Consider the following 22,795-nt stretch of genomic DNA (forward strand, 5'->3'; position numbering starts at 1 on the left):
GTATAGATACGGGAAAAGGTACAGAAGAAGAAGAAGACAGTCAAGTTTATGTATACAGTTTAGTTTCTTTGTTGGTTAAACCAAACTAGATTATGTGGCTTTATGAAATGTATTTGCATAAACTTATGATGCAACTTTTATAGTATGAGTACAAGGAAAGGCTAATATGTGTAACATTTAAATTATAGCTGTTGAGTACCACAGTTTAAAATCTTGACAGGTGACAGTCCAGGCAGGTTTGTTTCATGGTGGAGATCTACTTTGTGAGTTACAAAAAACTTCTGAAGTCATCGTTACTGGTGGTGAAGCTAAGTGGGAGTCAAACAAGCAATTGAAATTTGACTTAGAAGTGTGCAACATTCCTCGTATGACACGTCTGTGTCTGGTTGTCTATGAAGTGGCTCATACTGCTAAAGGAAATAAGAATCGCAAATATCGTAGCATTGGTCCTGTAAGTACATCAAAAAATTCTAAATTTATTTTAAAATATTTTTAGCGGGAAGAACATTGATATCATTTATATATTATTAATCATTTTGCAATTACAAAAAAGGTAGGAAACTGGTTAAAGCATCATTTTTAGCCATGGCATAATGGCTCATAGAATGGTTGAATTTTTCCAAGTACAAACTTTTAGCTTGTAGCTCTGTCATCTCTTGACTGATATGAAATATAATTACAGTTTTGGACTCAGTAGGTCAAACCCTTTTGATTGATGTATTTGACTGTACCCAAGGTCTCGTAGATTAATTTACTCTTATCCTGATGTGTAATAAAATCAAATCAGGTATATGCATGTCCCATGCTTGGTATTGCTGGCAAACAAAAATACAGCTAATAAAAAGGAAGAAAAGGTCTCGTAGATTAGTTTACTCTAATCCTGCCTAAAGAATTTCAAGTGCCACGGCTATTGGGGATTACCTCTTGTTTAAATTTTGATTAAAACTATTACATCAAAACAAGGAAACGCATAGCAACTCAAAACACATGGTGGAAGTTTCTGTTGTAAACAAAATACATTGTTTATTAACAAATTAATCTCCAAGTTCATCTTGTAAACTTTTTTATTGTGTCATTGATAGTGACAGAAATAAACCATAGACTTCATTTATTTAATTGAGTGATGCACTATTAAAATAAAAGTATAAAGTGTGTTCATTTGTGTCAAATTGTATCCATGTTTCTGCATCAATACATACCAAAATGACCTGAGCGAAATTCCTCAGTTATGTTGTTAGCCATTATTCCAAAATTTTAAATCACATTCTATAAATGTTTTTTTTCATTTTCACTGATGAATTATTTGAGATACTAAAGCAGTTGAATTTCTATTGCATACAACTAGTTATTTTTTCTTTTCAGAATTTCTCTTCTGACAATTGATTTTGAATATTGTAATCGTACTTGCTAAGATTCACTCTCGTCTTAAGCAAATGCATTGGATCTAAGTTTTCTTCTTCTTTGTGATTTACAGAATTACTTGGCATATTTTTTTTCAAATTTGAAATCACAATCCTGCATTGTGAAGTTGATCAATTTTGTAGTTTCAAAGTTTCAGCTCAGTGTTTTACATAAAGTACAACCTCTGTTCTATTTTATCAAAGCACATCTTTTTTTATTTTATTCTCTCTCTTTCAATTAAAGTGTTATTTGTGCTAATTTTAATGTAGCCATAGGTATACAAATGTAATGTTCTTGTTAACATAGATTTTTTTTTATAAAAAAATATCCTTTGTTGTAATATACGTAACATACCATGTATAATGATGCATGCAAAATGTCTCCCTATTTTGTTAAAAAAAATTAAATGCCTGCTTTGATTAATCCTATCTTTCAGTCCAATTTGTTTACTAGTATATTTATTTTTAAAGATTCCAACATAAGAGAAATAAATACATTTTATAAGATTTAAAAAAAAAAACCCACAGATGACTAAATTTATATTGCTTGTTTTTCATTCTGTAGGATCTTTATGTCAATCCAATAGCTTGGGTCAACACAACTGTGTACGACTTTAAGAACATCCTAAAAGCAGGAACAGTAACGCTACACATGTGGTGGTATTCTCATGAACTTCAGGCAGAGGATCTGTTTAACCACTTGGGAACTGTGGTGACGAATCCTAACTTAGAAAATACCACTGAACTCACTCTCACCTTTCAGAAATATCATCCACAACATTCGGTTTCTTACCCTTCTTTAGAAAAGGTTGGTATCAATACCATTCTAATTTTTTATAAGGTTCTTTTATCCAAAACATTTCAGAACTCAGCTCATACCCTCAATGATTTGATAGCAATAAATCTTTGTTTACTTAAAAACACTCATTCCTAGTATTTCTTCTGCTATTTTCTGTATTAATAAGGCATGAGACAAGTTAACAAATATCATTTTTTTATCTTATTTCTGATAAATCCATAGCATTCAGAAGTTAGTTTTCAAGGACATTACCACTTCATGAAAAAAGAAAAAAAGCACCCCTTTCCATGTTATCTTAATGAAAGAGTTAACATGTCAGGTAATAGCTTCAAGCTAGTACCTTTAGCAAAATAACATATTTTAATCCTTAAGAAGCAGATTTTGAGTTGTAAAATTCAGTACAATTTTTTTATGCTTCATGCACCTGAAAGCAGAGTACATTGCATACTTAATTTGAATTCTGAAATTTGAAGGCATAGCTATCCAGAATTGATTCTAACTATTAGTTAAATGTAAAAAAAAAGTAATATTTATTTGTGTAAGGGAATGCATAAATAAAACCACAACAAATATATTCAAATGTTTACTTCCAGAAAAGTACAGCTGCAATAAAATTGTTTTTGCTGGTGAATACAAATTCAGCATAGAAAAAAAAACTATGTTAAATTAATTTGTGTGAACATTACATTTTGATTCCTTCTCTATTATGGCCAGGTGGTTAGGGCGCTCAACTCGCAATCTTGTGGTCGCGGGTTTGAATCCCCGTCACAGCAAACATGCTCGCCCTTTCAGCCTTGGGGACATTATAATGTGACGGTCAATCCCACTATTCGTTGGTAAAAGAGTTGGCGGTGGGTGGTGATGACTAGCTGCCTTCCCTCTAGCCTTACACTGCTAAATTAGGGACGGCTAACGCAGATAGCCCTCGTGTAGCTTTGCACAAAATTCAAATCAAACAAACAAACCTTCTCTATTATATCTGAAGACAACTGCTGTAAAAGCCAAAACCTTTCACTTTGATGAAATAAACCTTAGAAAATTCATTATAATTAGCAGGTTTACACATTTTAAGGGTGCATAAATGTTTGCTTTACTTTGAGTGTCCTTCCTTTTCTATTTATTTATATTTATCTAAAAGAGAAAAGACCATGTAGAAGGTATTTTCACACTTAGTTTTTGTTTCTTAGATAATGAAAATACTATTTGTTAATTCTCTGTTTAAAAATATGTATTTAATGTTTATAACAATTGTTTGACAATTGAATTGCATCAAAAAACTGGAGGTATTGTCCACACTAAAAATGTTGACATCATATATAACGACTTTTAAAAATTATATCAGAATGGAACATAATGAGAAAGGAGATTGAAACTTGATTATTTTTTGTGTAGTTAAATGATTTGAAATCACACACACACGCACGGTAAAGTAAAACATAAAATGTCAAAATGATATTAGTTAATTGATTCAGAAGTAAATATATATTTAATATAGATCTTAACATTTTCATGATCTGTTATAAAGGTAGTTTTGCATAAAGCATTTTTTCAACGTGTAAACTTTCACATATAATTATTGTGCTTCCAGGTTCTAGAACATGCCAGTTTAGATCTGTATCAAGACACTGATGGAACTGTACGTATACAAGTTGCTTTTAAAATGTTCGGTTATATTATAATTTTAATACACTTGGGAATTTTTGTGTTGGCAGATTTTGTGTTAAATACGAAAGTCTTGCTACTTTAAGTATTGAATATGGTTACACGCACAGATACACACACCCACACAATTGACCTGAACAAAGGTCTTAATAACTATTCTTAAAGTACAAAATTAATGTTTTAGAAAGAAATTTAGTTTGCAACACTGACTTAAACTCCAGCAATTTTATAACTGTTTACCAAAAACCTGGTCACATTTAACAAAGTATATTTAATGCTTTATTATTAAGACAAGAGTAATTAACTTTAGTTGTAGAATCTTGGTAAATATTTCACTTCACATGCAAAATATATATGCATAGTATTTGCCAGTGTTCGCTTGTTTATTATGTACTTGCACAAGCATTTTAAATTAATATATATTATTTTACTATATTTCTGGAATATTGTAAAATATGTAATTTCTATTAAGCCTATTTAAAGTGGACAAAACAAGACATTTTACAAAAATAAAACTTCATAATTGTTTAATAAAAGAAAAAAGAAACAGTACAAACGTTTATAATATTGTTTACGAACAGTTTATAAATTTAAAGCAATGAGGAGTTGAAGTTCCTCTTTTCCCTGGGTGTTAAAAACTGATCATCTTTTTCAACATGACTTAGCTTCTTAACTGAGTCTAGTATACTTACTAAACAATGACATGTAGCGAGTTCTACAAATTTTTCAGTTCATTGTCAAAATTTTCTCAGTTAGGCTTAGATTATGAACTAACAATGACTGTTCAAAATTGAAAAGTGATTGCAATAATAATTAATTAAAGTTAATATTTAGTGCTGATCATTTGATTCATCTAAGCTTGCTTCTCAACAGATATATCTTTTCTAGTACAAAAGCATGTGACCTTTCACTAGTAAACTAAAAGTTTTAGTTCTCAAATTTTTAAAAATACTAATTTTGTAATTTTAATATAGGATAAAATGAATATTTTTTAAAAATCTTATAGCCTCATGCCAGCAAGCCCTACCTCAAGCATCTGTCTGAAGTTTGTTCTCGGGATCCCCTTCACCAGATGCATGAACAGGACAAAGACCTTCTCTGGTTTTTACGACAGGACTGTTTACATAAATTCCCCAACTCTTTACCCAAACTTCTGTGCTGTTTAAAGTGGAATGATCGACATGACGTTGCTCAGGTTAGTTTTGTATTATTATCAAAGAGTACAGCTGATTTCTTCTGTAATAAGGTATATACTAAGGTATATAAATATATATTTTTAACTGTATGTTGTTTTCATTGATTCACTTTACTGTTGTTTGAATGTGTATTCACAATTACAAAGTGATGATGATAATACTGCTGGCTGAGTAGATGATATCTAGAGGCTACAGCATTTTTGTGTTATATGAGAACAATCAATCGTGTGGTAATGCTTAAGAGAACTGAGGTTTAGTACTTCCATAAGGAGTCTGGTTTCATTGAGAGTTTTGTTTGGTTTTCAATATAGATAGTTATTCAAATATTCATCTGGAGGGAAGAAAGCTGCTGATTGATCTATTCACTGATCCTGTAGTAGCCTATTTTCTAAATGTCTACATGAGTATGCACACCATGATTTTGCCTTGTCTTTTAATAAAGATTGTTTACACTTTACATGATGTGTCCAGTTTCACGCAGCTTAAAACTCAGTCATTTAGTCAAGTACAGATCACTTTACAAATTTCATGCTTGATCCTCCTGTTATTAAATTGACCTATTTGATACTTGCATGGAAATAAGTTTACCTGAGAATACTACAAGTAGAGAGGAAAGGGATATGTTTGTGCTGTAATCACAGTTTTTATTACAGACTTCTGTCTTTGCTCACATGAATATTGACCTTTGTTGGAACTCTTGAGTTACACAAGTTTAAAAGAATGCTTGTTACTGAAAGAATATCATTTTCTGCAGTAAAAGTATTATAACCAAAAGGGAAAGTTTGTTATCAAAAAGAGAAGTGTTGAGTTCAGGAGAAGTTCTTTTCTGGATATGGAACTTTTGTCCAATATTGCAAAGGCCTCTGATATTGATCAGCCTACAGCTGAAGACTCGGGAATATAAACCAATATTTGAAACACCCAGACCAGTAGATCAAACTTGTGCCTGAGTATCAATCTTGTTGCACGGGAAGTGAGGATGACTAAGGGTCTTCAACGTGTTTGGAAAAGTCTCTACCAAACTCACAGGCTATGACCAACCAGAGTACCACAGTCTCAGTTCTTGTCCAGACCATCAACAATCAGCCAAGAATCACTAGAAGTACTCCTGGCGAATGACCTCCACTAATCACAGCTTTTTTGTTTCACGAACAGATTACTGGGTACTGGTTATAGGGGTAAACCATGGCCTTGTTGTTAGTAGTGTTTACTGTTTACCGTAACATGGAATTAGGCTGCTTTGACAGAGAAAGTTGTAAGTTCTATTGTTTTCAAGCTGTTTCATGGAGTATATATAGTGGTTCAAGATGTGGTATGTTAGTGAATAGGCTGTTTGATCATTCTATTGTCAGAGACCATAAGGGTTGCTTTTATAATCTCAACAAGGAGGAGTGAGTTCTTACTTATGGGCCGGAGAGGGTATGCCTTGCTCATTAATTGTTTCTCATGTTTCTTGAGGTTTTGGTTAATCTGTTTCTCTGTGTTAGTGTAGGCTAGTACTGATTTTCGTGTAGTGGCCATCTTCAACTAGTGGTGGGAACTTGATGGTAAAACATATTCATTAGGGCAGTTTCAGGTACTGTTATATTGATCTTTAAATTTCATGGCTTTCTGAACTGCTGACTTTATTTTATTTTTGGTAGGCTGAGAGTTGTCTGTTGTAATAGTAGATATATTTAAGATTGGATGGTTTTTTGGACTGCTGATAGTGTTTTACTTCTGGTAGGCTGTTAGATGTGTCTGCCGTAGTAGTAACTATATCTAGGGTACAGTACAGTCATTTACAAGTTGAGCTGCTAATTTGACCCTGTTGAGAATTAGTGATCCATCAGGCCAAGTTCAAACTCAGAAGAAGACTGAGAGTCTGGCCACTTACAAAGATTTTCTGCACTAATTGTATGATAAGGCTTACCCTGCAATGACATCAGCAGATTGAGAGGACATACTTGATGAGGGGTATCCTCACTTTGGCAGAGGCAGTTTCTGGTATGACCCAGTACAAAGTAGTAACTTTGGGCCAGTAATAGAAGAAAAGCCCATCATAACGGGTAAGTACCTTGAATGGACCAACCTTGTTGGATATCTTCACTGCACTGAGTTAGATCTGTACTAAAGATTAACCAGTCACCCACACATCCTGGCATTGTAGTGCAACCACACTGGTTTTTAATGAACAGGCTATCCAGATCTGTGTATGGGGTACATGCTGCAACTGGTGCCAATGGTTACACCATTTGGATGTCATCGGGCCATTCAGCCTGTGTAATTGGCCTGCCACTTTTGAGAGGCTAATGTAATTTACACTGAAAGAACTATGTTTTGGTGTTTAGTCTGCAGATGATAACTTGAGAATGGTATTCTAGTGGATAAATAAAGCAGGCTTGAAACTGAAACCAGGAAAGTTTTCACTCATGCATATAGAAATGGAGTATCTTAGTCACATTGTAGGGAGATATGGGGTCTTGATGGACCTGGCTAAAATAGCCATAGTGAGAGATTGTTATCAAGCAAGAAGTCTACAATTTCTTCTTTTTTTCGCATTGTATTACCAGCAATTTGTGACCAACTCATTGAAGGTGGATACACCATCTTCTGCACTTACAAAGGTCGAGATGCACTTTGGATAGAACAAGGAAAATGACCAAGCATTCTGATCCCATGTGGATGATCCAATAATAGCCTATCCACAACAATACAGCATTGCACCGCAGTAAATCATACAGGAACCAGAAGCAGTATGTTATAAACTAGAGTACTTGATAGTGTTTAAAGGTGGTATAAATATATAGCAATATATATGTATAAAGAAGTATATGTGTGTGTCTTGCACACACACATATAAGAACATAAAGTTATTCATTAGTGTTGTATTTAGACCTGTCAGTCAACAGTTGTTAATATCTCATCTTTATCTTTACATTATTGATTTTTCTCTTACTTAAAATATCCATTTGCCAATAGGTAACTGCACTGTTGCAGGGATGGCAACTTCTTCCACCAGAAGAAGCATTAGAATTACTAGATTATGCTTATGCTGATCAAAATGTCAGAAATTTTGCAGTCAAGTGTCTGGAACAAATTAGGTATGACATGAATTTATTTGGTTTGAATGAATTATTTGTGAAAAAAACTAAGTTATTTACAGAACTTCAATAAAATTTTACTTACTTGTTAAAAAATTATATTATTCTAAAATTTGAAGACAAAAAGTTATTTCTAATGGATTAAAGAGGATGGTCAACATTTCATTCAAATAATCTTCACTAGCCCTTATGAGGGTTATCGGGACAAAATGTTAACAAATCTTTCCTCACATACAGCATTTTAATAAATTTTAAGCTATTATAAAAACTTATGTGGAAAGGTAGTGTAGGATTACAGAACCACTTGTTGTGTTAAGATTTTTAAAAAATATTTAGAAAGTAAGCATTATTATATTTCATAAAGTGGTGGGGCTTAAACCCAGAACTACTTGTTAAATTAGAATATGTAAAAATTATTCATGTGGTCAAATGTTAGAAGCTGACTTAAGTAATATTTCCTGTGTTTTGTTGTAGTAGTACTAAAAATTTTGTACACTTCATAGTGATTTTAAATATAGTAATGAAGCACTAGGGCTTTGACATACACTGTTAAAGAGATTTGCATAAAATTTCTTGTAAATCTTCTTTAAAACAATTTTTATAAAACTTGAGTTAACAAAACTTTTGCTTTTCATCAAATTAGTGATGAAAATCTTTCATTGTACCTCCTCCAACTTGTTCAAGCTCTCAAGCATGAGTCCTACTTGTATTGTGACCTAGTAAAGTTTCTCCTGCGTAGAGCTTTGAAAAACCAACATATTGGCCATCAGCTCTTTTGGCTTCTACGGTAAGTAAAATAATTAAACACAGCTGCTTTGGTAATTAAGTAAGAAAAAATGCCACCTAGAAAATAAATGTAAAAATAGGATTACTTGGAGAGTTTGAATAGAAAAACAGATCTACATAATGGATAATGTAGGGAAAAAAAGGAATTTGAACATGTACGTTGGGAAAATGTTTTTTTTTTTTGTCACTAAATTAGGACAAAAACAGTTAACACTCGTATCAAACAACTGCAGTTTATGGTTTTCTAAAATTCAAAAGTAAAAAGTTAGTTATAGCTAATTGAAGAGAAAGGACATCATTTCATTCAAATGACATTCATTGGGCATAATATTTTTAATATACAGTATTTTAGTGATTTTTAAGCTATTTTAAAAACAATGCTATGTAGAAAGTTAGTATAGGATAAAAAAAAAACTGCTTGTTAAGATTGTAAGATATTAACTGTTTGAGGAACTTGTGTTAAAAAATTAATGCTACAGGATAAAATCTATGTAAAAAAAAAACTTCTTATGAGTTACATAAACAAAAATAATAGTATGTGAAGAAGCATGACTTTCTTGGAGAAATAATGTTCTAAAGTACTGGCTTATGGGAGGATGTGAAAAACTATGACTTAATTAGAACAAGAGAAATGATGCATGGAAAGATATTGTGGTAAAACGTTATTGATTCTGAGTATAAATACATATTGAAAATTTTCATTTTAAACATAACTATTTTATACCAACACAAAAATGCCACACTATAAGATGATGTAGATAAAGAGGAGTGTTTATGCTACATGAAAAACATAGCAGAAAACACACTTTTGGGAAGATGTAAAATGCAACATGAAAATATGAAATATCAACACTTGAAACAAAGATGCTTGGAAAGTTCTCATAAGAAAAACTGGTTTGTGATTTTACAAGATAAAGCACTCTTAAGAGTAGAAAAAGATCTGCTTGAAAATGTAATATATATATATATATATACTTTTCCCTGTGTACAATTACATTTTATAATAATAATAATACACATTTTTGTCTGTCCTGAAAATGCATATGCACCTTACTATGGTTCATTTCACTAGATGTAAATACACTTCAGTAGACATTTTGTACAATGTATTAAATGCTTTTCGAAGTTTTTAAAGTCTAATGTTACATTGTAGAATAACACTATAAGTTTATGTATTGACAGTATAAAGTATGGTAAGGTTTAACTCTAATTAAACTAAAGCAAAAAATGTACACTAGTTACAGTACTAATTTGTCTCTTTATCAAATATAGGCCATACTTAATAAAGGTTTAACTAATGTTAGACGTAAGACAAATGGACTTGTATATTTCAATGTCTGCAATTAGAATTATTTTGTATTATTCTAGAAATCCTGTATTTAAAGAAGTACTGTTGCAATAAAGATACTAATTTGACCACAAATGTTTTGCAGGTTTCTGCTACTATTATAACAATACATATTTTTACCTGACATTAAACCAAAATTTAGTATCACTTTGTTTTTCAATTTTAATGGTGACTATCTAATAGGTTTAATGATTTAGCATAACTAACACTGAATAGTGTAGTTCAGTTTATTTGTTATTAAACAAATAATAACTATGCTTTGAATATGTTTGGACAGTTGTTATGTGGGAAAGCTGTCTTGTAGCATTAAAAAAAACTCAAGGAAATTTACTGAATCTAATCATTTCATGAGTAATGCACAAGTCTTTAAATAATAAAACCCCATGCTTTATTCCTTGGAAATTAACCATTATTACAACTTCATTGCAGTAGAAAAGTTTTAAAATTGTAGTCTTGAAAAATATTAAGTTGAAAATTATAATAACACATTAGATTTTTTTTTCAGACATAAATCTTTTATTTGTGATGTAATTTAATATATATATATTGTCACAAGTTGTGAATATTGAATAAAGCTGTTTTGTTAGGTATAAATTAAGTTGAGACAGTTTAACTTCTTGGTAAATTTGAGGATGCTAAGCCTTTTGCTCCTTACTAGAAAATTGTCTTTGGATTAGTGATAGATGTTGCTTGTTTACTTTTATTTACAAGATATCCTGCAATGTTGTATATATTTTGTATTGCAGTTCTGAGATGTATGTGCCATCAGTCTCGGTACGGTTTGGACTTTTACTAGAAGCCTACTGTCGTGGAGCTGTAGAACACATTAATTCTCTCATCAAACAAGTGGAAGCTTTGAATAGGCTTAAATCAATTAATGAATGTATTAGACGCAAGGTTAGTATATAAAAAAAAAAGTTGAAGACCTTTACAAACATTAACTTGAATATGTATTTTATTGCATTGATATGTGGCAAAAACTAGGCTGTGAATGGTATACTGTATGATAAAATCACATAAGTAAGAAAATATAAAAATTTATTTCTTGAAAGATAACTTTACCAGAAAAAATGTCATGCTTACTACCAATATTGAATAGCTTCTTACATTTATAGATATTTCTCTATATCTAATGTCTGAAACTTATCTAATGAATAGTCAATGGCTCCAGAGGCTTAAGTTGAAATGGTGAGAGAGCATCCTCAAAGGAATAATATTTTATTTAGGTTAGTTCCTGTACATATAGTAACTATATACTAAATACAGAAAGTTTATAGAGCTTTCTGGATAATGCTGTTGATAAAAGAATTCTTTGATAAATGTAAATTTAAATCTAAAAAAAAATATATACGCACCCTATCCTCTTTTCTTTAAAAACAAAAATAAAAACTTGTATTATAACATTTATTCATTGGGTTTCAGAAAACTTAAACAAATTAACCCTCTACCATTTTCCAGTGAGTAGATAATTAATATTTTTAGCACATATTTCATAGTATGGCTTCTAATCTTACGAAAAAAGTCAAAATTCAATGTTAAAACATCCCCCCCCCCGGGGCCCACACAGGTATGTCCTCTGGGCTTACAATGCTAGAAACCTGGTTGGTTTTTGATACCCATGGTGAGCAGAGCACAGATAGCCCATTGTACAGCTTTGTGTTTAACTAACAAACAAAAACTCTCCCTCTTTGTGTGTGTATGTTTATCTATTTTATATATAGTTCATTTCTGCAAATAATGAAGGTGGGCATTTCAGAGTTGAAACATTTGTGAGAGACTATCTTTGAAAATGGAAAACCCTTAAAGGCTATAAAGTAGTGTGTGAAAAACAAGAGTGCTTTAAAACTTTTATTTTCTGGAATTTGTTTCCATTTTAGGGTTAGAAGTTATATTACTTTAGTATTTTAACTACCAATAAGTTGTTGAAGCCTTTGAGCTTTATATGAAAGAATAAAAATACAGTGTGTTGCTTTTGTACTTATAGTGAGTCTCACTTTACAGCTGTTTTTGAATGTAGGAGATACAGGTGAATTAAACTGTGTATGTGTGTACATTTGCAAGTTAGTATGGTATCATATATAGCAGCAGAAGAATAGTAATTTCTGGTTGTATGTGTTCAATAACTACATAGTACAGAAATAATAGTCTTATATAAATTTGTTTTGGCACCCGATCAATAAAGCTTTTGTTTAGAGGTTGTCAGATGGGTCTACCAAACCATATTTTTCATATAGCTCAGCTGTATATTGTTGTAAAACATTAATGTCGATATTACAATGTTTAAAAATTGGTTATTTTTAGTTGTTTATTCCCAAGTTGACAAATTTTAGAAGCTCGTTTTGGGGTAAAAAATATTTTGGTGTTCTGAAAAACATTTTTTTTACAAAATAATGAATGTAATAAAAAGCTCATTATATTTTCTATATTTTATAACATACAATGCAGTTAAACAGGCAATCATTATGACACACAAAATAAAGTAAGATGGGCTGTGAGGTTTGGAGAATAAAGAAATTTAATTTATGAATGGAGATAACAAAATCAGTTGAGCTGGATATTTTGGCCAAAAAATTGGCTTTTATCTATTAGTTTTATGATAAACTAAACAGTATAGCTTATAGTTTAGAAACTTATTCCTGTTATGATATCAATGTGAAAGCAGTTAAGTTAATTTTATTTTATATTCTGATATATAATAATTTTTTTGTGAATTGTTTGTTCTCAATGTTTTAGGAAGCTAAGGAAAAACTAAGATGTGTTATGCAAGAAACATTAAATCAGAACAGTTATCGTGAAGCTTTTACCAACCTACACTGTCCTCTTGATCCAGTTTACAAGCTTCATAAACTAAGGTATTATGCTTAGTTTAATGCATGATTTGTAGTCATGAACAAATAAATCACTACTGCTACATACCATGAAATATCTTATGGTGATAGAATAAGCCTAGCTGGAGACTTAATGTTGTTGTTTAATTTTAAAATAATTCAGACTGAACATTTTAATGTACAGAATAAATAATTTTATCTAATATATATATATATATATTTGTGTGTTATAGAAAAATTTAATGACCATAGGCATCTCATTTTGCAATAACAAAAATACTCTTAGATTTACAAAATTCTTTGTTTTATATTTCATTCTAACTAAAGAAAAGTTATGGTTTTTAAATAGAAAAAATAACTTTTAAAAGCCTTTGCTAACTCTTCCCTTGTTTTATTACGCTACATAGATTCTTTGATGTACTTTAATAAACTGAAACCTGAATAAAATTTTTTACCAGCATTAAAGTTAGAATCTCAAACATTTTTCATATATAGAAACTTCATAAATATTTTAAATCCTGAGTATTTTTTTTACTTATAAGTTTTATGTTTTCTAATTTGTGTTTCAATGAAAACTATTTTAAATGTTGAAGCCTAGTTTTATCTGATTCCTAATTTTTTTTAACTCTTAAGTTATTACAATAAATTATTAATTCAAAACAGGTTAGCCTAACTTTTGTTTTTGGTTTGTATTATTATTGCTAATTGGACTTTGCTGTGAACATTTTGCACAAACTGATAAACACTACACACTTAGTATTAATCTTTAAGCTTGCATTATGGCATTATTTGACTGTGCTTATAAATGAAAATAGCAAGAAACATTATATTTTAACAGTTATTCATAACGATTGGATTTGATACGTTTGTAACATCTTTGGTGGTATTTATTCTTGTGATTTTAAAGTACAATACAAGACTGTATTTTTAAGTATTTCAAGTTTTTAGGAACATGGATTTAAGGGAATTTTAGTGGCTTAGACATGATGAGGCAAAATACTTTTCTCTGGGGATTTTGTCCTAAATGATTTTTCTTTATTAGAGTTGCATATCTTGTACCTTGTTGTAATTATTTCCTGAACCAAAATGTAACTACATGCACTAAACAACTTTTCTCTTATACGAAATTAAAATGGAAACATTGTAGAAATGGACTATAGTACAAAAAATATGACTAGAAATAATTTTTAGATGCCATTAAGGAGTGTGTGTTTATTTTCACTGTTTTAAGCTTCTTGTAACCCATTGACCTAGTTAGTACTTGTATTGATCAAAAAACTGTTGGCAGCAGTTTACAGCAGATAATTTGTAGTTAACGCTATTGTGGCTAAGATTGAGTGTTCTTATTGTGATGTTTCATTACATATGGCACTTTAAGTTGCCACTAGTAATCATTTATGGTTTACTTTTTGTCCATCTGCAAATGAATATTTTGTATTACTATATATGCGTATTACAGTATTTAATGATTTCGTATGTAAGCCAAAAAATATTTTCTAGCTTCAAACTTCCTATAGTATTTATTTATTGGAGCTCTGAATATTATACTAAAATTTAGTTTAGACTTATATTTTAGTAGCGCTTGTAATCTATGGTCTTACAACTTGTTCAACATTTAGAGTTCGAGGTTTCTATGGTATGCGAAATTCTGTCTTTGCCTAGCAACATTCTAGGCTAAAACATGATTATGCACATTATTAATGTGTTTTTAAATGGATTTCGGAACTTTATTTACAGTTTATGAAATTTAGTTTGAAATGACATATACACACTAGTCCAAAGGTTTATTCATGTACTGCTGCATAAATACAGTGCTTGAAATGTTAACTCACATTAAACTAAATAAATGTTGAGAATTTTATGATATCATTAAACTTTATAGTGTGTCAGGAATGGTAATGTATCTGTTGAATAAAACAACGATATTTATTAAATGTGATACGAAGTTTCTTTTTCGATTATAGTTAAATCAATTATACAGAAATATCATACATATAATTTAAATGAATTTTGTTGAAACAGCATCTTAAGTGCCTTACGTAAGTAGGAAATATTGTAGCTCATTTGCTGTTGTTAAGTTATTTATATTATTTCAAATTTGCTACTTTAAAAAGAGCATTTTCTTTTGTCATTCTCTAAATTATTTATATCAACAATATGTTCTGAAAGCCTAATATCACCAACGAGTGCCATTGTTGAATTTGGATCATTTCAGCATTCTTGTAAACTACATTTTCAATGTTATAATTTAGTTTTTTAATACTGAGAGCTGTTAATGATGATGATGTAATAATCGAAAAACTTAATCTAATATCTAAAGATGGGTATGTTATTTATAAGTATAAGTAGCCAATTAGTAAAGTTAATGAGTATTCAGCGAGTTCAGTGTCAGAAAATTTGTTCAGTGTTAGAAGTGAGATTTATTGGTGTTGCATAGAAATCCAAACATACTTGTTTCAGCATAGAAAAGTCTTATACACCTCATATACAAAAACTTCACAAATTTAGTAAATAATTCATAATTTGAATTAATGTTCCTTTGTAGGTTCTGAAATCATTATGCAGTTTCTTTTCAAACTATATGAAGAGTTTGACATAGAAAAAAAAATTGCATGTGAAAACATTTTTTTCGTCAGCATTTTAATTAAGCAGTAATTTATAAACTATTTCCTGTACAAAACAAAGTTTGTATTTTAAATTCTGAAAAAAACTTCTCCAAAACTTTCTTTTCATCTGGAATAACAATACATTCTGTTAGTTGTTGTTTAAAATACTTTATTTTTCTCATAAGATATATTTGGAGACATAATGGACAGATCTATGTTAATAAGGGTGTATATGCATATTTATAAGTAAACATTTTGCCATAAAAATGTTTAGTCATACTCTGATCTTACATGTAGACTTTGTCGTTGATCAGTTTTAGTTATAATGCTCTCCATTGACAAAGTAGGTTTAAGTAGTAATGAATATTTTTACTGTTCCCATCAAATCTTCTTGTTGCTCAGGTTTTTCTCTATTTTTGCTTTACAAAAAAAATACTTGGATTACGTAGTAAATATAACATTGATAATTGTGGTACTTACGAGAACAAATTTCAACTAATTTCATAGTTTATTGTCTTAGAGTTGAAAAGTGCCGTTTCATGGACTCTAAGATGAAACCTCTCTGGCTTGTGTTTGAGAACTTTGACATCAGTGGTCAAGATATCTATATAATCTACAAGAATGGTGATGGTAAGCTTATGAGTTGCTTATTAATAGTGTAGAAGATTGAAGCAAGACCTGCTTTTCATCATCTTTATCCTGAAATGGCATTAAAAGGTTATAGTAGTTAAACTTCTTTGCTTTTAAAAAACTATGTACTTACCCCAGTAAAAAGTAAGAGCGATAACTTTTCATCACAAAAGAAATTAAACGTAGCTATTTTTCATTACAATCAAGATTTTGGATAGCATTTTAAACTGTCTTTATTAGTTTTAACAGGAATGAATTGCATGACCTTTTGATTTTTCACATGTTGTGATCTGATGTGGGGCATATTCTAACTAAACTGGCAGACGAGGTTTCTGGTCAAACTGAAATTGTGGGTTAGTAAATCAGTAGTGCACATGTGGTATGCAAGCATATCATACATTTTCTGCTTTCTTGTTCTAACATGGGAACTATTAAAAATTTATTATTTATGCAATTGTGTTATGTTTGTCAAGAAGGTCATTAAGTTGCTTTCATTCCAACTGCCTATTGTACTGTTGTTCATCTGAGATAACACCTTTTGTCTTCTGATAAGAAAGGTAGTTGCAAGGTTGTACGTAGTATGTGAAGTTAGACAGACATCTTTTCCATTGGCAGTGAGTGATATTTTGAAATGATGTTCTCCATTATGACCAGTTATGGGGGTAGCACTTGTTGCTCTGGGTAAGTTCGATGTTGCTGAATCAAATAAGTAATGTGATGCTTATCTAGTCTGGTACAAGATCTGAATTGAGTAAGTCCATAAAAATCTAAAGAGATAGAGAGAGAGCTCGAGATCTAGCTCTCCAGTAAAGGCAACCATCTGTTGTGACAAGTAAATACATATACATTGTGTTAGTGAAATTAATAAAGATTGTTTGTTATCAATACTAAAGTCAGTTCAGAGGATTTTATTTTATATTTTTCAACTGTATGTTGATGATTTCTTTATTGACCTGAGAATTAGTTATGCTTTTAAAGTTATGGTTGAGAAAATAATAGATAAAATACATAATTTTACTAAAATACTTCATCTTATAGTTTAATGTTTTATTTGCACAACTCTAGGCCCTCTTAAATGTCTTTATACAAAAATATGATTTTTTGTGCACATCATTCTTGTAATCTTGCCAGATTTTGTGAAGATACATTAAGTACATTCACAGTTATAATATGTATAATTATATAATTACATGGTGGTTATAAGGTCAATTATACTGACTGTGCCTATGTACATAGGGTTAATGAGCCTGACAATTAAGCAGTTATCAAATTCCACTTATTGCCTAACTCTACAACCCACTTCTGTCATACTTGACCACTATACTTCCCTGATCTCACTCCTGTTAATCACTAGGTATGGGGATTTCTGAAGATGTGGGTCTATTGCCATAACTTTATTTTTGTGAACTGAAAGAACTGCACTGCAAGAAAGGTTTGACCAAATCCTAGGGAGATATTACAAGCCACAATATTTGATTTGATTATCAGAATGGGTGAAATACTAAAAAAAAAAAGGACTGTGCTAGCATTAAACAGTTGCTATAGTGGCACTCCTTAACCTTAATGCTATTTCCAGTAACTACAGGACTGCACTTCGCATGACTCTTGTACAAACACATAAATATTTCATCCATACATTACACTGTTCCAAATCTCCATATTGACTTTGTTATCAACATTATACTAAAACTAAATATGACAACTTTATGTTAAGGAGAACAATCTGAAGGAAACAAAAATAATTTAACAAAGAATTTTTATAAGACATTTTATGATATAATACTAAAAGATGATAGGAAAAACTGAAAATTGATGCATGAAAACATACAAGAAAAAATTCATATTTAATCCACGAACAGTGTCATTCCAATTTTTGCTCTATAAAAGATGCTTTTTGTAAAATTTCATTGAAATGATATTTTTATAATGAAAGAATGCAAGCCATTCACCAACACGTTTACTGTTAATTATTCTCAGTAGCTTTCAACACTTGAATCACCAATTAACAGTTCCATTGTTTACAACAGGAATCAATATGTTAATTAATACCAACAGTTTCTTTAACTGGTTTTATTTTCTTTTTCTCCAATATGGTACATACAACCAGCATTTTTTTTTGTGTCACGAAGTTGCTAAAATATTATTTTGATAGTCCTTTACAGAGGTAATAGACTGAGTAATAACATAACTGTATTTAAAACAATAAAATTTTTTGTTTAATAGATAGTAAATATTGTGAGGGCAACATATTGTTACATGCTGGAGTCTTCATATTTAATTTTTCTCTTGATGTATTGTGAATTATATTTTACTTCATTTGTTGAAATTTTTGTTTTGGTAAAGATGAGTTTACAACAAGCTAGAATTGCTGAACTTTAAGATACATCGTAATGCTGCTTGCTTGTAAAAATAATGTGATAAGCCAACAAGATCCACAAATTATGTTTAACGTTATATATGCAAAAGTGTATTTATCTCTGAAATTTACTGAATGTTGATGCATTTTTGACTTTTGTTTTATCTTGCAGATTTGAGACAAGACATGCTGACTTTGCAAATGATACGAATTATGGACAAATTGTGGAAAGAGAAAGGTTTAGATTTCAGGTAAAAACGTCAACAGTAGTTAATGATAATGGTGCTTTTTAATATTTTCAAGGTTGCTAATTTTAGGTAAGGTGAATTGTAAGTGTGTTGGTGAGTAAATATGCAGTTATTCTGTTGAATTTGGGTAAGTTACATATATTTTGTTTTAGTAAAAACAAAAGTTCAAAAACATCAGTTCCAAAAGTATAGGAACAGTAAAAATAAATTGATAATTTCCAACATTATCAGTTAATTATCATAACTAGTAACTGAACCCTTTCTGTAATTGTTCCTTATGTTTGATAGAATTACCACTAAGATGGAAGTCGTTTACTTTGAAACTTGTACATAAAGACCTAATTATCATTGTTTAAAACATAAACATCATTAATTACCTTACTCCATTCAATCTTTTAGAATTACACACCACTTGGGTAGTCCGATAGTTATTGCCTTTCTTTGGTTATCGGCTCAAGTCTATGCTCCTTTAACTGTTCTTTTATGGTGTCTAAAATAGCTTAATATTCTTTAACATCCCAAAATTAAATTCCCATTAAAAATGACAAACAACTTCACATAAATGAAGTTGTTTCTTGTCTTCATTGAAAATCGTTTTCATCCTTCAGTCAGCACTGAAAGCTTTAAAAAATTATAAATTCTCCTTATCTTTTCTTTATTAAAAGTTTCCCCAATCAATTACTCTCACATTGTTCTTTACTTTAAAATTTTGATTTTGTATTTTAAAAAAACCTTTAAATTCGATATCATTAAGTTTCTAATATTCACTAACCACAACATATAAGTTGGCTAAATTTTTTATATATATTAACATTTTTTATATTGAACCTGAAAATTACTGAAATCATTGGCTATTTAAACAAATGTTTGCAAACTATTAATGTATTATATCACTTATGAGACCAGGAGTTTGATGGTTACAAGATCCATAATATTAGGAGTCACACAAAAAAATGTAACATAAAGTACCCGATATTGAAAATAATTCTGCTAAGTTGTATAGAAAATGAATGATTTCACCCAAATATTTTGGTTAGTTTTTTACAGTGAGTGCTGTAACAGGCAAAAAACTAAATTCCTTATTAAGCTGCAATATGTATATTGTACCAGTACTGAATGGTATCAAACCAAGTTTAGAATTAATAAAGTTTTACAATCATGCTCTGTGTATTTAACTTTATCTCAGATCATTTAACCTTTTGTCTTCTTTTCTTCTGTAGCATGAAACAAGTTTATAAGCTTTAATTTTTCAGTGTATCAGTTTATTTCACTCATAACATAATATTTTTTTCTCATCTCTGATTACAGCTGCTCCATTTCTTCATCTAATAGTAACATCATTAACTTTTTTTAGGTTTCCAAAAAGATGCTTTTCAGACTACTCTCACATCCCTAAGTTCAATTTCTGTTTTTTTAACTTAACCACTACTTTCACTACTCTCGCTAATGTTAAAATATTTTGTTTTGTGGTTAACTTCGTGAACCAGACTTTATTTCTGTATCAGCTGACATGAATAATAAGCAGACAAATACTCTAATATAAACAAATGTTTATTTCACTATTTCCAATACTCGTACACTTCATCATGGATCTAGACTCCTCAAAAATGATATGAAAAAAAATAGAAGAAAAATGTTTATTGAAGCGCTTTAGTTAAAAGAAACTTTTTTGTTTCTTAAGAGAGGACATTTCAATTCAAGCTTGTAAAATTTTTCTGTGGAAATTTTTCAAAGTTTCATCTGATCAATAAGTGGATTCAAATATACCTTTTTTCAATGGCTTGAGTTCATCTTCAAATTTGTTGAACTTCAAAATTAAGATAATTTATTGAAATATAGGTTTTTGTAGATTATTTCTTTAAAACAATATCATCTGACTACCTGTGATAATTTATACCACAGTGTGCATTTATCAATGTGCTTTAATATACTAAAAACATAATTATTTCAAACTCGGTAGTTATCCATACGATTTTTAGATTTTGATGTGCAAGTTATAATAACTTATAGTAAATACTTGAATAGAAAAATCTAAAATTTTCTTTGCCTGATTTTCTATTTTCAGGATGATACCTTATCAGTGCATCTCAACAGATTATAAAGTAGGTTTAATTGAAGTAGTTTTAAATGCTGAAACAATTGCCAACATTCAAAAAGAAAAGGGATCTTCAGCTACTTCTGCTTTCAAGAAAGGTTCACTTCTTACATGGCTTAAAGATCACAATCCTGATGAAAAGAGGCATGTTTGTTGTTCTTGTCATATGCTCCTGTAAATTACATAACACATGATTAGATTTGTGTTTGTAAATAATTAGATAGAAACATTTTTGTCCTTCATAGCCTAGGTTAGGATCTTTTATATGTTAAATTAGTATGAAAATTTCATCAAAGTCTTGTTTAAAAACAAATACAAAATTCCTTATAAGTACTTGAATATATTATCTTACATTGTATGAATAGTATTTATATTGGTACATGATCTGTTTACTGGACAAACAGATGCTTATTTTGGTTGTAGAATACCTGGTCACCTTATTTATATCAGAAACCACAACAAAAAATATATCCTAATGAATGTCACTTTAATAGCTCAGGATAAAGTGTTTATAATTTTTCTAAAGATCAGTTTTTATCACGTGTATGCACCAAAGTGACCTGAAAACTAGTTGATTTAAATATAAATTTGGCACTTACTACCATAAGTTTTATTGAATGCTTTATTTTTTTGTAGTCATTGAAATTATTGTTACACTTTTCTTAGTTGAATATTTCAAAGCTATGTAGTAAGATTTTCTTTTATTACAATAACATTTTTCAAGAATGGTTTTGTTGTTCTTTAGTAAATATTGTGTAGATTAACGTACTGAGTTTACTGATTTTTAGTGATTAGGAAACATCTTTCATAAAATCTTTCCATTGTTTGTTAATTTTGTTTTTTTTTATTCTCTAGTTTTTAGTAATTAATGTTCTAATTGATATTAAAAATGTGGGGAGTGAAATATTATGTAATAAGTACTGTTGTTATGTGGTGATACTTTGTCTTTTTGATGTTTGTCTTGTGTATTTTTGACTGTAACTACACTATGTAGTGTCATGCTTTGTTTTAGATCAGACTCATATCTAAGCACTTCTACATCTATACACAAGGTTTCTTGTCATGTATTAGAATTGCTAATAATTTGACTTGTGTCAGCATTACTACAATGAGTTACATTAGACTTTGTGGTACATAAAACAAGTAGTGTTTTTTTAAGGTAGCGTTAGATATAATAAGTGATATGCGGTTTAACTGACAGCTTTGATACCTAAACATTAAAATGTAATCAATAAGATGGATTAATTGAAAGTATTATTTTTTTAAGTAAATATTGTACTTGACTTAGTATTTGATATTATGCAAGATTTTGCCTAAATTATTCATAAACATGTTTGAATGTTTAAAAGCAAGGTTAATCTATTCATAAGAAGTACCAGAAAAAATGGAATTTGTTGAACAAATCAAAGTGTTTTACAAGTTTTATTAAATGGTTAAAAAGTCAAATGGTACAGCCTACATTTATTACAGATTTTTCAGGAAAATATTGAATGCAATTCTTCTAGATTATTCACACATAATGTTAAATGTTTTGTTCTTATAATGTTCTTGCGATTGTTGTGTTGTCTTACTGATGCTCTTTCAACCTTCAAAGTACTATTAATTGTTTTTATTATTATTTTAATTTGAATGTATGAGTCACATTTTATTCATATAGCTGTTTTATCCACAAGTAATATTTTTTTTTTTTGAAAATAATAAGGAAGATATAGGAATAGCAATGCCAAAAAGTACAGAAACAAGGTATGGATGAATACA

The 22,795-nt window shown here is 30.0% G+C and overlaps 1 protein-coding gene across 1 annotated transcript in view; it reads left to right on the forward strand.

Annotated features, from left to right (window-relative positions):
- LOC106457135 (phosphatidylinositol 4,5-bisphosphate 3-kinase catalytic subunit beta isoform-like) overlaps nt 1–22,795 on the forward strand; it is a 75,717-nt gene that overhangs the window by 44,230 nt on the left and 8,692 nt on the right. Inside the window, exons 9-19 of the mRNA XM_013916521.2 lie at nt 221–451; nt 1,966–2,208; nt 3,788–3,835; nt 4,868–5,056; nt 8,019–8,140; nt 8,784–8,927; nt 11,021–11,171; nt 13,008–13,126; nt 16,229–16,338; nt 18,867–18,945; nt 21,008–21,181. Of these exons, the coding sequence (XP_013771975.1) occupies nt 221–451; nt 1,966–2,208; nt 3,788–3,835; nt 4,868–5,056; nt 8,019–8,140; nt 8,784–8,927; nt 11,021–11,171; nt 13,008–13,126; nt 16,229–16,338; nt 18,867–18,945; nt 21,008–21,181 (1,610 nt within the window). The remainder of the gene's footprint in view (nt 1–220; nt 452–1,965; nt 2,209–3,787; nt 3,836–4,867; nt 5,057–8,018; nt 8,141–8,783; nt 8,928–11,020; nt 11,172–13,007; nt 13,127–16,228; nt 16,339–18,866; nt 18,946–21,007; nt 21,182–22,795) is intronic.

Source organism: Limulus polyphemus, unplaced genomic scaffold (assembly GCF_000517525.1).
Source record: "Limulus polyphemus unplaced genomic scaffold, Limulus_polyphemus-2.1.2 Scaffold295, whole genome shotgun sequence".
Taxonomy (NCBI): domain Eukaryota; kingdom Metazoa; phylum Arthropoda; class Merostomata; order Xiphosura; family Limulidae; genus Limulus; species Limulus polyphemus.